Source organism: Hibiscus syriacus, unplaced genomic scaffold (genome assembly GCF_006381635.1).
Source record: "Hibiscus syriacus cultivar Baekdansim isolate YM2019G1 unplaced genomic scaffold, ASM638163v2 tig00110020_pilon, whole genome shotgun sequence".
NCBI classification, from domain to species: Eukaryota; Viridiplantae; Streptophyta; class Magnoliopsida; order Malvales; family Malvaceae; genus Hibiscus; species Hibiscus syriacus.
Window position 1 is genome coordinate 3,561,490 of NW_024062568.1, and position 14,087 is coordinate 3,575,576.

A 14,087-nucleotide genomic window follows, 5' to 3' on the forward strand; every position below is an offset into this window, starting at 1 on the left:
AATATAATTAAATTTATTAGATAAAATATAGATCTAAACAGGAAAAAATTAAATCCAATTAATCATAAAAGATATTTTTTGAATTAAAACTAAAAAAATAATTATATTATAAAAATTATAATTATTTTCTCTTAATTTCTTGTTATACAGGAGGATTAAAGCGAAGAAATTGAGTAGCTCACCCATCCTTTCATTCTCTCCCAAATTTTCTCCAATATAGAATTTATTTATTTTTTCCATTTAATCAACCACTTGAGAAATACAGAGATAAAATTTATTTCAACATATCATAAAAGTGAGATAAAATTTATTTCGACATATCATAAAAGTTTCAAAGTAAACTCATCATTATCTTTAAATTAAGCTTTATTAATACTATTTTTCTGAAAGTAGATCATTTCACATTATTCTTCAAAAACTTGACTTTTGAACTCCTGTTATGGGTCTTTGATAAACATCATTAACACACTTCAGATATATTTTTTCACTAATTCAAATATAACCTGAGAAATTAGAACAAGAACCCTTGAAAATTCTATTAAATAAAAAGAAAAATCACTTTTATGTACCAATTCCTTCCCACCATTTTAAAAATAAAATAAAATAAAAAAAAGGAAAGGAAAGAGAAAGAAATTCAATATTAACATTTCACTATAAACCTTTTGTGCTAAAGAATAGTCAATTCCATCAGCAGTGCCAACGCCATTAACTACGCTCTCTAGTAGTTTCCTCTTGGACCAGGCTTCTTGCAGCATCATCAAATTATTCTTCATCGATGGCCAATCCGTCGGGTTCGAACTGGTGCAAAACAACGCAATTCTAAGCATTTACACCATTTTTCCCCTTACCGATAAACATGAGACATATTTACTTAAAATGTCGGTAATCTTATTTTTGCTCTTGATTTTACACCTTACCCAATCCACAATGTTGTTCCATCGCCGAATTCCGAATCCACCGATCTTTTCACTTAAAATCTCCATCAACACTGCCCCGAAGCTATAGACTATTTTCATCGACCTGGAGAGTATAAGCATATTTTTTTTTAAAATATATAAAGTTAATGTTTTTCTCGGAGAACAAACATGATCATCATAAGCCACAAAAATCCAAACAAATGCTAAAAGTCAAACAAGTAATGCTAAGAAAAGTAAAGAACAAAAAGCACATAGTAGTCACGCACAATAATAGGCCATCCAATGCAACAAGTTCACGATACCATGCGATGCCGTAAAGTCCATTAGTTTAAGTTCACAGTGTTATGTGGAAAGCTAACAATTCCCAAAACAAGTCTATAAACACCTGCGTTTTTCTATTCTTGAAATTGTAAAAGCAGGTGTACAGTGAATAGCAAAGAGAGCAAGCCATGAGAAGATATCAACAAAGAGAAGTGAATCCTTTTCTTTTGGACCCAAAAGAGGAATAAGAGTAATAGGTGTCCTAACCCCACTCAACAATATGACGTGTGTCAATGTCAAGTTTAATTCTAGCTATTCTAACTAATGAGATCGCTAAACCACGTTAAGTTGTCAAATCATTAAGAGGTTAATGATAAATTTTTATTCTTTTTATACAATATAAATTTATTATCAAGTGATAATTTTAATTTAGTTTATTTTATTTATAACATTAAAAATTAAAAGAATTTAATATCTAATCCTGTTAAATAAACTCATTGTTGGTATAATTCTTTTTTTTAATACATTTTAGGCTAAACAAATCGACTTTATTCCATGTTTTTACTGGATATTCAAGCATAAAAGAAGTCAACAAAAATAACAAACAAATTTCATATATGGGATCTCGATTATTAATTAACATGCACCAAATATAAAGCGTAGGACAACAATAATCAATAGTCCTAGACTAAAATGAACAGAGTTAAAGAACGAACCTGGAACAATGTAGCCATAGGAGCCAACCGACAATGAAAGACTCATCAGTCATCACTCTGGATCAACTTGGCAACTCTAAAATCTGCCCATCTGGCCTCCATCTCACTGTCCAATAAAATATTACTTGGCTTGAGACCGCAGTGGACGATCACCGGATCACAGTCATGGTGAAGATGACAACTGCCTTGTGCAACGACAAGGGTAATTTTGTACCTTGTCACCCAATCGGCCACCAAGTTCTCCCCTTTGTTCTTTTCATGCAATAAGTTGTCCAAGTTGCCGTTGGGCATGTATTCATGGAGCAGCATCGTGCACTCCCTGTTGCTGCAACAACCTAACAAGCCAACTATGTTACGGTGCCTGACGTTCGCCAGTACGTCAACCTCTGCCAACACACCTTTTCGTGTTAGACGTCTATTAATTCTTACCACACAACTTCTTCACCTCCATGATCTCGCCGCGTGGCATCTCCGCTTTGTACATCATCAGCAGTGAAATTCAAACGCTAGAAGGCGATCAATTTACATGGTCTGATCTCACGATCGTTCACTGAACCTGCAACTGTAATTCACATGGAAACATCGGGTACCAACTACGAGAACAAACAAGCCAATCCCAAAAACAGCTGCCATAATACAAATGATAACTCCAGTCATTTTCTATGGCTGCTGCAGCTAGTTACTAACTTCCATGTCACCTATGGCCATCGCCTCAACTGGGCACGGTCTCTCTAAATTTCTGCCGTAAAGGTCGTTGTTACCGCAAAACAATGAAGGGTGTAAGTTAGGAAATATCAGACCAGGCGATGAGATTGGGCCAGTTAGCAAGTTAAAGGATACGTCGAAATTTTTCAGTGCTACAGTTTTCGAAGTTTGAAGGGATAGTTCCAGTGAGCAAATTATGCAAAAGATCAACAACAGTTATTGAAGGAAGCGTAGATATTTCCATGGAATTATTCCAGTAAACAAATTTCTGCTTAAATTCGAAGACAAGCTTTTCACAATGATCAATGTACCAGGGGATGCTTTCGTTTAGAGAACTACATTGGAGCTCGATTTTGTAGACGTTTTTACAACCAATGAAATCAGGGATTTCCCCAGTTAGCTTAGCTGACTAGCTGAGAATATCTGCAAACTTGGTGCACCCCAAATGTTGCTCGACAATGCTGCATAAAAGAGTTCTCGAAGGTGTTAAGGAACTGTAACATCGGTGTATAGCTAACATCCTTCTAAATCTCGCCAGTAAAGTCGTTCTTACTCACCTCCACAAACGTCAAGTTTTTCAACGGTCCGAAACAGTAAGATATGGTACCGTTGACAAGATTGTTTTGGATTCGGAATCTTGAAAGTGAAGTGCAGTTTACAAAGCTTCCAGGTAGCTCATTCTTGAACATGTTATTAAACAGTACGAGTCTGAATAGCTTGTTCCCATAGCAATTCTTTCTAAATCTCGCCAGTAAAGTCGTTCTTACTCGCTTCCACAAACGTCAGGTTTTCAACAGTCCGAAATAGTAAGATATGGTACCGTTGAGAAGATTGTTTTGGATTACAAAGCTTCCAGGTTGTTTTGGATTACAAAGCTTCCAGGTAGCTCATTCTTGAACATGTTATTAAACACTATGAGTCTGAATAGCTTTTTCCCATAGCAAAGATTTGGAGGTATTGGACCTGTGAGAGAATTCGACAAGGCATCAAGTGATAGCAAGTCATTTGAACCCAATTTTTGTGGGAGAAAGTCGCTAAGATTGTTGTTCCAGGTAAGTGTTGAGATTTTGGTAACTCACTGATTCCTTCTAGAATTGCACTACTGGGATGATTGTCGGATAAATCAAGAACCCTGAAAAGCTTTAAAGTTCGTGTAATTCACCCAGATTTCACCCGTGATTCTTGAAAAAGTACAAAGCTTCCAGCTTAGTTAAATTACCGAGTTCTTTCGGGAGTAGACCTGAAAGAGTATAATTTGAAACGTCCAAGTACTTGAGATTCGATAACAATGCAAACACTACTAGTATGGTGCCTTTAAAGCATTGTAGCCAATCTCTATCCGTTCAAGCTGAGTCAAGAATCCGAGTTGACACGGTAAAGTGCCTTCCAGTACATTTCCAGCCAGGTCAAGCAACATCAACCTGGTAAACCTTCCAGAAATAGCTGCTATTTCATCTTCAAAGTAACTTCCCTCGAGATTGAGCTGCTCCAAGAAACGTAACCACAAGAACTCTATCGATAATGGACCCTCAAAATCGTTGCTATATCCATTGAAGATTCTCAAGAACCTAAGCTTGGAAACCCAAAGCGGAACGTTGAATTGAAATAGTTACGGCTAATATCAAGAGTTCTAAATTGCTGGAGTTCAAAAATGGCTCATTGGAGAGGACAATCAATCCCACTCAAATTCAAGTTCACCAAACTCCTCAAATATCTAATTTTCTGTGGAATAAATGTGAGAGATCCAGAGACGTGACTTGAGCTGTTTTAGGATTGCCCTTGACACCAGACCATGAACACCAAAAAGGGTGTTCAAAACCAGGCTTGGAAAATGCAGGAGTAGGGTCCCGGTCTCTGAAACTGAAAATATGGTCTTCGAGGGAAGATTTCAACAACAAAAGAGAAATCAAAGGGAGAGGCAGTGAAGAAGCAGATAACACTAACAAAGATGATCCCCAGAAAAAAGTCATCAGAGAAAGAAGAAATGGAGGTTTCATCATGGTTATGTGAAAAAAAACTGGCTGGTTTAGAGAAAATTGATCTAATCTTTCCCGAAAGGCTTTATAAATATGCATTTTCCTTAAAATTCTATGCTTTTTCTCCAGATACAGCATCCTAAAATCATCAATTGATTCTGAATATCTGCAGAAAATCAAAAGATAACATGGAATCCAACTGCAAACATATATTAGGGTATTTTCAAAGTGAAACATAAAAAATTAACCACCCCATACCAATTTCCCTCATGCATAAGTCTCTGATTTGGCATCTAGTTTCTCTGTTGTACTTCCATCCAAGTCTTCTAAGCGTCAATTTCACTCTCAAGACAAATGACAAGCCTTTCTTTAGCTCTCCTGCAATGTTGCAAAATAAAACATGGGCTACAATTGGTTAGTATATCTAGAAAGGCATAAATATCAACCATACGATTCTTTTTATTCTGCCTCTACCTCATTGATTTGAGGAAGAACCTTTTCTTTCATAACATTTTCGTAGTGGACCTATTCTGAAACAGAAACTTCAATTTCTAAATTCAAGTTTCCACACGATAGTTGCAGAAGTAAATGAATAAAAAGTTAATGGAGCAGAAAGTAGGCCGCTTCATTGTTTCTGTCTTTCTCTATCTCTGTTAGTTCCTCCTATGGTTTCTGAAAAGCATCAACCTCCTCCTTTGTTGATTCTATGATAAACATAGGGTGAAAATTGAATCCAAGTAAAGCCACATCAAAATTTGAACTAAACATTAAATACAGTAACACCCCCAAAATCTTCGAATGATAAATCAAGAGTTTTGGTTTTTTCTTCTGCTGCATTAAAGCTCTCTTTAAGCGTTTCTAGCAACGTCTCCTTCTTCTTGATCAACATTTTAGCATCCTAAAGACGATTCAATGATGTAGATACAATTAGAAAAGGATTATAACTTATTGGAATATAAGTATAAAAGCAAGGTTTGTAAGCCAAAGTCAGTCATGGAACAAACTGAAAATTCTTGAAGAAGTTCATTAGTAGTTGACTCAGGCAACACACTAGCATCAACAGCATGTGACTTCTGCACATCCTCCAGTTTCATTTTCTAGCGCCTTTTCCGCATAACACAAGTGAAGCATTGATCATAGGGCATACTGGCATATATGAACCCAATAAGGGATACAAACAACAAAGAGAATGATTAAAAGATATGCTTAGAGAAGAAGAAGGGAATTCTTGCCATCGATAATTATTACAACCATGAGCCTATGCAAGGAATTAAGGCACAAAGAGTCAGTGACAATGGCACAATTTTACTTTTAAAGATTGGCATTATGTGCAAGGAAGCACACTTTTCAGACTAGTATTAAGCTTGAAAAAGAACTTTAAACAGAAGGAAAAAAATTACCACATCAACTAAAACATTGAAAACACTAGGATTATCAGAATGTAAAAGAGATTGAGCAGTTGGGTGGTTATCTCTGGGAGTGAATGATCTGGTATAATCAACCTACAAAGAAACAAGAACCAAATATCATGGAAACTGTACTTAAACATCAGGACTATGAAAAGAGGATTTTTAAGAAAATAAGAGTTCTCATCCTTTCACCTTGGTCTCGAAAACCTATGTATAACAATTGGAAAGTAATTATATCTTGCCTTCTTTGAACATTTTCTAAGAGCTATGTATAACAATTGGAAAGTAATTATATCTTGCCTTCCTTGAACATTTTCCAAGAGCGCTAGCATCCTAAGAATTTTTCCCAATGAATGCATTTAGCAACTTCCCAATAGCTTGTTCAACAGCAGGAGCCCATGTATCACCATTGACTAATGTCTGCAGCACAATAACCACAAAACTAATTCAGAAAGTCGTCAAGAATTACTTAATATGGAAACAGTGATACCTATGGTTGTACCTATAAAAAAAACTAAAAATGGAGAAACTTTCATAGGATAGAGCCTCTAGAATCAAAAGAGATCTATGTTCAGACTAAAAACAACTTTTAAGTGATTTTTCCAAGGAAAAAAAGAAGCTTCAATACAACTCCTGCGAGCAAATGTTCTCTCACTATAAAAGTACCTAAATTGCCTATACCATTAACAGAGAGATCTAGTGAAAGGAAAATCTGAAAAGAATTCAGCATTCTGTAACCAACACCAAATGAACAAGTCGATCTTAAATTCACAAATAAACATTTAGTTGTTTAGTTCCTAGGCATAAGAAGTGTGCTCAAAGTTTTCTATAGCAATTTTCCATCATTCACCACATGAGCACCAATTGGACCAATAGGTGGCACGGTAAATGCACGGTGATGCCTCTCAATTTCACGTCGAAGACGGCACTCCATCCCCATCAAAAGTTGTAACCTGTCCAAGAAAAGAAAATCAAGTTCAAAGGTGACCTTAAAATGTTTTGGGGAATAAAAAAGCACATCATCCTCATTTCTTTCATGTAAAACAATTAAATAAATAACAAGAGTTGCCCAGACCCTGTTGGCTTGATGTAGACGAAGCTCGCAAATTTGATTATCAATCTCACGCTGGTTTTTTTCATGGTAGTTAATCTATAAAAGGGAAAATGGATCAGTGATGTAAAGATCTTCAAGACGAAATTATTTCTATAAGCTAAGAGAAATAAATCCTGAAATTGCAAGAACTTACCCTGCAAAGAAAAACAGCAACAAAGTTAAATTAATATGTCAAAACTACTATCCATATAGATTGCACATGTAAAAAAAATTGTTTGGTTTTTTTTAAAAAAACATTTAAACTGAGAATGTCCCACATAATCTTGGAATGTCATAATGTTAGACCTTTTATTTCCATGATCACTTATCCTCTAAAACCTCTTAACATCTAAACTAACTTTTTTTCACAAAAATTGAACACGTAAAAAAGGATTTAAAAGGAAAATTAACAGCAGTCATAAGTGCTCGGATATAGAGTTTGAACCAATAATTTATCTTGAGAATGTTTGGTATACTTGGCATGTTATAATGATGTACCTTTCAATTTTCCATTATCACTTATCCCCGAAAACCTTCACCACCTAAACTAAATCCTCACCACAGAAAATGAACAAGTAAAAAAAGATTTTTTTTTTTTAAAAAAACCATTGCAGTCAGAACTCAGAAGTAATCAGATATAAGAGTATTTTTGAAGTAATAGTAACTTAACTTGAGAAAGGAACCAAACCCTTTCATTTTCCATGACCGTTTATCTTCTAAATGTTTACCACCTAAAGACACCATAGAAGGTTATGTTTTGCAGATATCTAGGGTTATATTATAAAATCATAATTCAATACCAAAGAGTCAAAATGGAAAAGCAAATCCAAGTTCATATAAATTTTAATAATTTCTAAACTTACCCATATATCTTCATTAATCTTCTTCATTGCATCCATTTCTGCTGAGAGATGTTCTGATAAAGTATTTTCCCCATCCATCAAACTAGTAAGAATATTTTAAGGGTCAAAGAGATCTAGAATAACTAAGCGGTAACAGGGGCATAATGAGCAAGGAAATGAAAAAGTGAATAACCTAGAGAGCATTGTTTTGACACTATCAACAGCATGTTCAAGTATTTTTATCTGTTCCTCTATTTCTGATTCCTCAGCTTGAAGAAGCAACAAAAGAAAAAACATGAATCCTACCTTCCTCCGAAGTATACCAAAATTAAACAAAACATTCATCAGCCACTTTATATTAACATATCAAACTAATCATCTAACAACTAGAAAAGGAATAATAAACAAAATAAGGATCCAAAAAACATAAGCAACATAGTAGAGCTATTTTCAGTTGGATGGAGAAGGTTAGTCTACAATACACTAAGGACGGCCCCAGTTTAACAGTTCTATGTATTAGTACATCAAAAGGCAAAGTTTCTAAAACAAAACATCTTTCATACTTACAATTGTTGAATATAAGAACATAAGTTTGGAAAGCATTAATAACAAAACTTTTTATATTGCTACCAATTGAAAAGGTTAACATGAAAGAGAGATAAATTTTCAAAAACATCGTATCAGGTGGAGGAAAATGGCTTCTGTATTTCTATATTGCATGACTAAGCCCTACTAGGGTGTACTCTTTTAAAGATGTAAACAAGATCTTATTTTTCTATGTTCTTACATGTATAAAAATAGCCATATTTCTAATTGAACTCATAATACAAATATTCTTCACAGAATATTAAATTAAAATGTATTAAAACGTGCACACAATACATGAATATTATGTAATAATAAGCATACTTTAACATATATGTTATTTCAAAATGAATGGTACCTCATCAGTAGTCAAAAAGAAAATACTAACAAGTCACGTTGAAGAAAAAACCATGAAAGACCTGTGTATTTCTAATTTGATTCTCCTGAATATCATGGACTTGAGCTTTTCATTTCTTGCCTATAATGAACAAGAGATGAAAATTCAGAAATTAAAAACAATCAAACAAACCAAAACTTGAACATAAAATTATAAATAATATGGTCAGACCAATGATTACACAGCATACGCATAAAAGCTTACATATGAATAATAGGATATGATGATAGACCAATGAGCACACAAAAATAACGAGGAAAGAGTTTGTTACGAAAACTCAAAATTCAGCTTTTATTCGTATTTAACCGTGACTAAACCAATCGAAATAAACAGTTGTACTATATTTTCCCTCAGTTAAAAAAAGAAAAAGAAACTGATAATAAACCTAGCAACAATGTTAAGGATATCAAGTAATCACCAAAGGGTTGATACACAACATAAGACTTGTGATTCAACCTGTCTTTTGAAAGAACAAAGATGGGGAACAATTAATGTACCAAGCAAAAAGCATCCAGCAATTCATCTTTCCTTCTTCCAACTTCAAATGTTTTTTCCACCAAAGAAGCAACTTGAACTTTCTTCTTTGAAAAGCTTTCGTCCAACTTCTCCAATTTCTCCTTCAAATAATAAAAATTTCCATGGTCAATGAATGAGAGCTAACTTTTACTAGCTAACAACAGGGGAAAAGATAAAAGAAAACAATAAGCATTCATTATCATAACTGGGGCAGAAAATGTTAGTCTAACCACCAATAGAATATGCAAAGTCAACTAAATTGTTCAGGCTGATTTTTCGGCTAACTGCATCCTGGAGGAAAATATTACAAATAATATAAATGCTCAATCCACGAGTTATTGCTTCTTGACAGACAATAGCATTTACCTTAATCCAAAGGGATGTGATGCTAATGACTACAAAAGTCCCCAACCCAAAAAGGAAAAAAAATTCACCATGAACACGTCAAACTCATCCATAGCTCGAAATGGGGCTTCATTCATATCATGAAGAGCCAGCGCAAAGCATAATGTTGAGAAGAAGCGCTCCCCTCCTAGTTAACAAATCATTATAATAGTACTGGAGTTCAACATTAATCAATTATGAAAATGTCATAGTACTGGAGTTCAACATTAATCAGTTATGAAAATGTCCGACTCTTCTAACCTCTTTAACTTATAGATGATTTGGGAGTAAAAAATTCCCAAAAAGATAAAACATTTATTTGGATTAAACAATAGTCATGACGCCACAGGTAGATAATGTTATGTAGTGATGACATTGAAAACCTGAAAGACCCCTTGTATCACGAACAGTGTTGCTTGATGCATCTTGAGGCATTTTTACCTGTTAAACCAAATGGAATCAGCAAACCCGTTGTAAAATGCTGAGTAGACACAGCTTAGGACTTTAAAAGGGCATAGTGACCAGGCGAAATGTACAAGTAACGAATTGTAAGTACGCCTAAAAGAACACGTAGAATTTAGATAGCTTACCTCTACTGAAAGGGTCTTTTCGTCACAATTAACATTAATGTGTCTGCTGACACCTTTCTTCCCCAAATGGCCATTAAATCTAATTGTACCCAACAAGAAATAATAAAATAAATAATCACAACGAAAGAAAATTAATAATTGTTGATACATATTGTCAAGTCAACTCCTGTCTTAGAAGCGCTGAATTACGTTGAAATTTTTTCCTACGCAAATCAAGAGCATTTTAGTAAGCCTGCAATATAACAACCAAAGCAGAAGAAAAAAGCTAAGAAACTTCTAGCAACCTTAAAAAAGCCTTGAGGTAATGCACAAATCATTTCTTTCAGAATTCACAATTAGGACAAATGACATTATACTGAAACAACTATCAAATGCCATATAACCTACAAAACAGTCAGAAAAAGGTTCACATCACAATCCAGAATTCCAAAACACAGTTGAGATTACAAAATAGAACTCTATTAAGGTCTTTCTTGACCTTAATCTCTTTCACGGTTCTTTCTCAAAATACAGTTGGAACAAGGTTAGCCACCTCATTGTATAATAGAGACCAGATGTCCAATTCAGGGCAAATTGAACAACAATTGAACTGACATCTAATCTTTCTCGAAATGCTTTTTAAATATGCAATTTCCTATTCTATGCTCTTTCTCCAGATACAACATCCTAAGATCATCAATCGATTCTCTGAATATCTGCAGAAAATCAGTAGTTAAGATATTGGGATATTTTCAAAGTGAAACATCGAAAATTAACCACCCCATACCGATTTCCTTCATGCATAAGTCTCTGATTTTTGTACTTCCATCCAAGTCTTTTGATTTTTGTACTTCCATCCAAGTCTTCTAACCGTCAATTTCACTCTCAGGAAGAAGCCTTTATGTAGCTCTCCTGCAATGTTGCAAAATATAACATGGGCTACAATTATATAGTATATCTAGAAAGGCAAAAATATCAATCTTATTATTCTTTTCTAGTTCCACATTCTGCACGTGCCTCCTTAATTTGAGGAAGAACCTTTCCTTTGATAATATTTTCGTATTGGATCCTATTCTGAAACAAAAACTTCAGTTTCTGAATTCAAGTTTCACACGATAGTTGCATAAGTATAACATGGGCTACAATTGGTTAGTATATCTAGAAAGGCATAAATATCAACCTTACGATTCTTTTCTAGTTCCACATATTATGCCTCTGCCTCCTTAATTTGAGGAAGAACCTTTTCTTTCATAACATTTTACTGGACCCTATTTGAAACAGAAACTTCAATATCTGAGCACAAAGTAGACTGCTTCTGTATTATTTCTCTCTTTCTCTATCTCTGTTAGTTTACGAAAATAATACCCCTAAAATCTTCGAATGATAACTTAAAAGTTCTGCCTTTTTCTTCTGCTACATTAAACCTCTCTTTAAGTGTTTCTTGCAACGCCTCCTTCATCTTGATCAACATTTTAGCATCCTAAAGTCGATTCAATGATAGAAGATACCATTAGAAAATAATTTTAACTTACTCAAATATAAGTATAAAAGCAAGGTTTGTAAGCCAAGTCAGCCATGGAACAAACTGAAATTTCTTTAGGTTCATTACTAGTTGACTCAGGCAACACACTAGCATCAACAGCATGTGACTTCTGCATATCCTCCAGTTTCATTCTCTTAACCATGAAATCGCACTCCACATCCAAGCACCTTTTCTGCATAACACAAGTGAAGCATTGATCATAGGACATACTGGCATATATGAACCCAAAGAGAGATACAAACAACAAAGAGAATGATTAAAAAATATGCTTAGTGAAGATGAAGGGAATTCTTGCCATCGGTAATTATTACACCCTCGAGCCTACCTTAAAATGTTTAGGGTAATAAAAAAGCACATGACCTTAAAATGTTTGGGGGAATAAAAAAGCACATCATCCTTAAAATGTTTGGGGGAATAAAAACACATCATCCTCGTTTCTTTCATGTAAAACGATAAATAAATAAAAAGAGTTGCCCAAACCCCGATGGCTTGATGTAGACGAAGCTCACGAATTTGATGATCAATCTCATGCTGCTCTGTTTCATGGTACTTAATCTATAAAAGGGAAAATGTATAAGAGATGTGAAGATCTTCAGGACAAAATTCTAAGAGAAATAAATCCTGAAATTACAAGAACTCTGCAAAGAAAAACAGCAACAAAGTCAATTTACATATGTCAAAACTATATCCATACAAATTGCACATGCAAAAAAATTTGTTTGATTTTTTTTTAAAAAAAACTTTAAAAAAAATGTCAATAATTTAACCTGAGAATGTCCCGCATAATCTTGGACTGTTATAATGTTGGACCTTTGAATTTCCATGATCACTTATCCTCTAAAACCTCTTAACATCTAAACTATCTCCTCTTCACACAAGTTGAACACATAAAAAAGGATTTAAAAGGAATTAACAGCAGTTATAAGTGCTCGAATATAGAGTTTGAACCAATAATTTATCCTGAGAATATTTGGTATATTTGCCATGTTATAATATTGTACCTTTCAATTTTCCATTATCACTTATCCCCTAAAACCATTACCATCTAAACTAAATCTTCATCACAGAAATGAACAAGTAAATAAGATTTTTGTTTAAAAAAAATATCACTACAGTCAGAACTCAGAAGTAATCATATATAAGAGTATTTTTGAAGTAATAATAACTTGAGAAAAGAACCAGGCCCTTTCATTTTCCATGACCATTTATCTTCTAAATGTTTACCACCTAAAGACACCATAGAAGGTTATGTTTTACAGATTCAAATTCATATAAATTTTAATAATCTCTAAACTTCATACGTCTTCATTAATCTTCTTCATTGCATCCATTTCCGCTGAGAGATGTTCTGATAAAGTATTTTCCACATCCATCAAATTGAAACGTAAAAATATTTTAAGGTTCAAAGAGATCTAGAATAACTAATGAGCAAGGAAATGAAAAAGTGAATAACCTAGAGAGCATTGTTTTGAAACTATCAATAGCATATTCAAGTATTTTTATATGTTCCTCTATTTCTGATTCCTCAGCTTGTAGAGCAACGAAAAGAAAAAATATGAATCCTACCTACCTCCGAAGTATACCAAAATTAAACAAAACATTTACCTGCCACTTTATATTAAAAGATCAAACTAATCGTCTAACAACTAGATAAGGAATATCCAAAAGATAGAAGCAACATAGTAGAGCTATTTTCAGCTGGATGGAAAAGGTTAGTCTACAATACACTGACAGCCCCAGTGTAACAGTTCTATGAATTAGTACATTAAAAGACAAAGTTTCTAAAATAAAACATCTTTCATACTTACAATTGTTAAATATAAGAACAGAAGTTTGGAAAACATTAATCATAAAACTTTTTATATTGCCACCAATGAAAAAAATTAACACCAATGAAAAAGGTTAACATGAAATAGAGATAAATTTTCAAAAACATCATATCGGATGGAGGAAAATGGCTTCCGCATTTCTATATTGCATGACTAAGCCCTACTAAGGAGTACTCTTTTAAAGATGTAAACAAGATCTTTTTCTATGTTCTTACTTGCATAAAAATAGCCATATTTCATATCGGATGGAGGAAAATGACTTCCATATTTCTATATTGCATGACTAAGCCCTACTAGGGTGTACGCTTTTAAAGATGTTAGCAAGAACTTATTTTTCAATGTTCT

General features: G+C 33.9%; 1 protein-coding gene and 1 long non-coding RNA gene across 3 annotated transcripts; both read right to left on the reverse strand.

The window, feature by feature from the left end:
• Nucleotides 1–659: 659 nt before the first annotated feature.
• On the reverse strand, nucleotides 660–4,943 carry LOC120213340. Of its 2 annotated transcripts, none has more exons than XR_005524788.1 (4): nucleotides 4,834–4,943; nucleotides 1,895–4,741; nucleotides 918–1,020; nucleotides 660–798 (listed from the first exon to the last, which is right to left on the reverse strand). It is a non-coding gene; the product is annotated as an uncharacterized LOC120213340 (long non-coding RNA). The 2 variants fall into 2 exon arrangements; XR_005524789.1 differs by having other exon boundaries at nucleotides 913–1,020.
• A 1,361-nt stretch (nucleotides 4,944–6,304) lies between these two features.
• Nucleotides 6,305–13,290, reverse strand: LOC120213337 (structural maintenance of chromosomes protein 6A-like). Its single transcript, XM_039211517.1, has 4 exons — nucleotides 13,215–13,290; nucleotides 12,394–12,468; nucleotides 6,835–6,937; nucleotides 6,305–6,404 (listed from the first exon to the last, which is right to left on the reverse strand). Exons 1-4 carry the CDS (start codon nucleotides 13,220–13,222, stop codon nucleotides 6,318–6,320), a joined length of 273 nt encoding a protein of 90 aa, XP_039067448.1. The 5' UTR covers nucleotides 13,223–13,290; the 3' UTR covers nucleotides 6,305–6,317.
• Nucleotides 13,291–14,087: the final 797 nt, after the last annotated feature.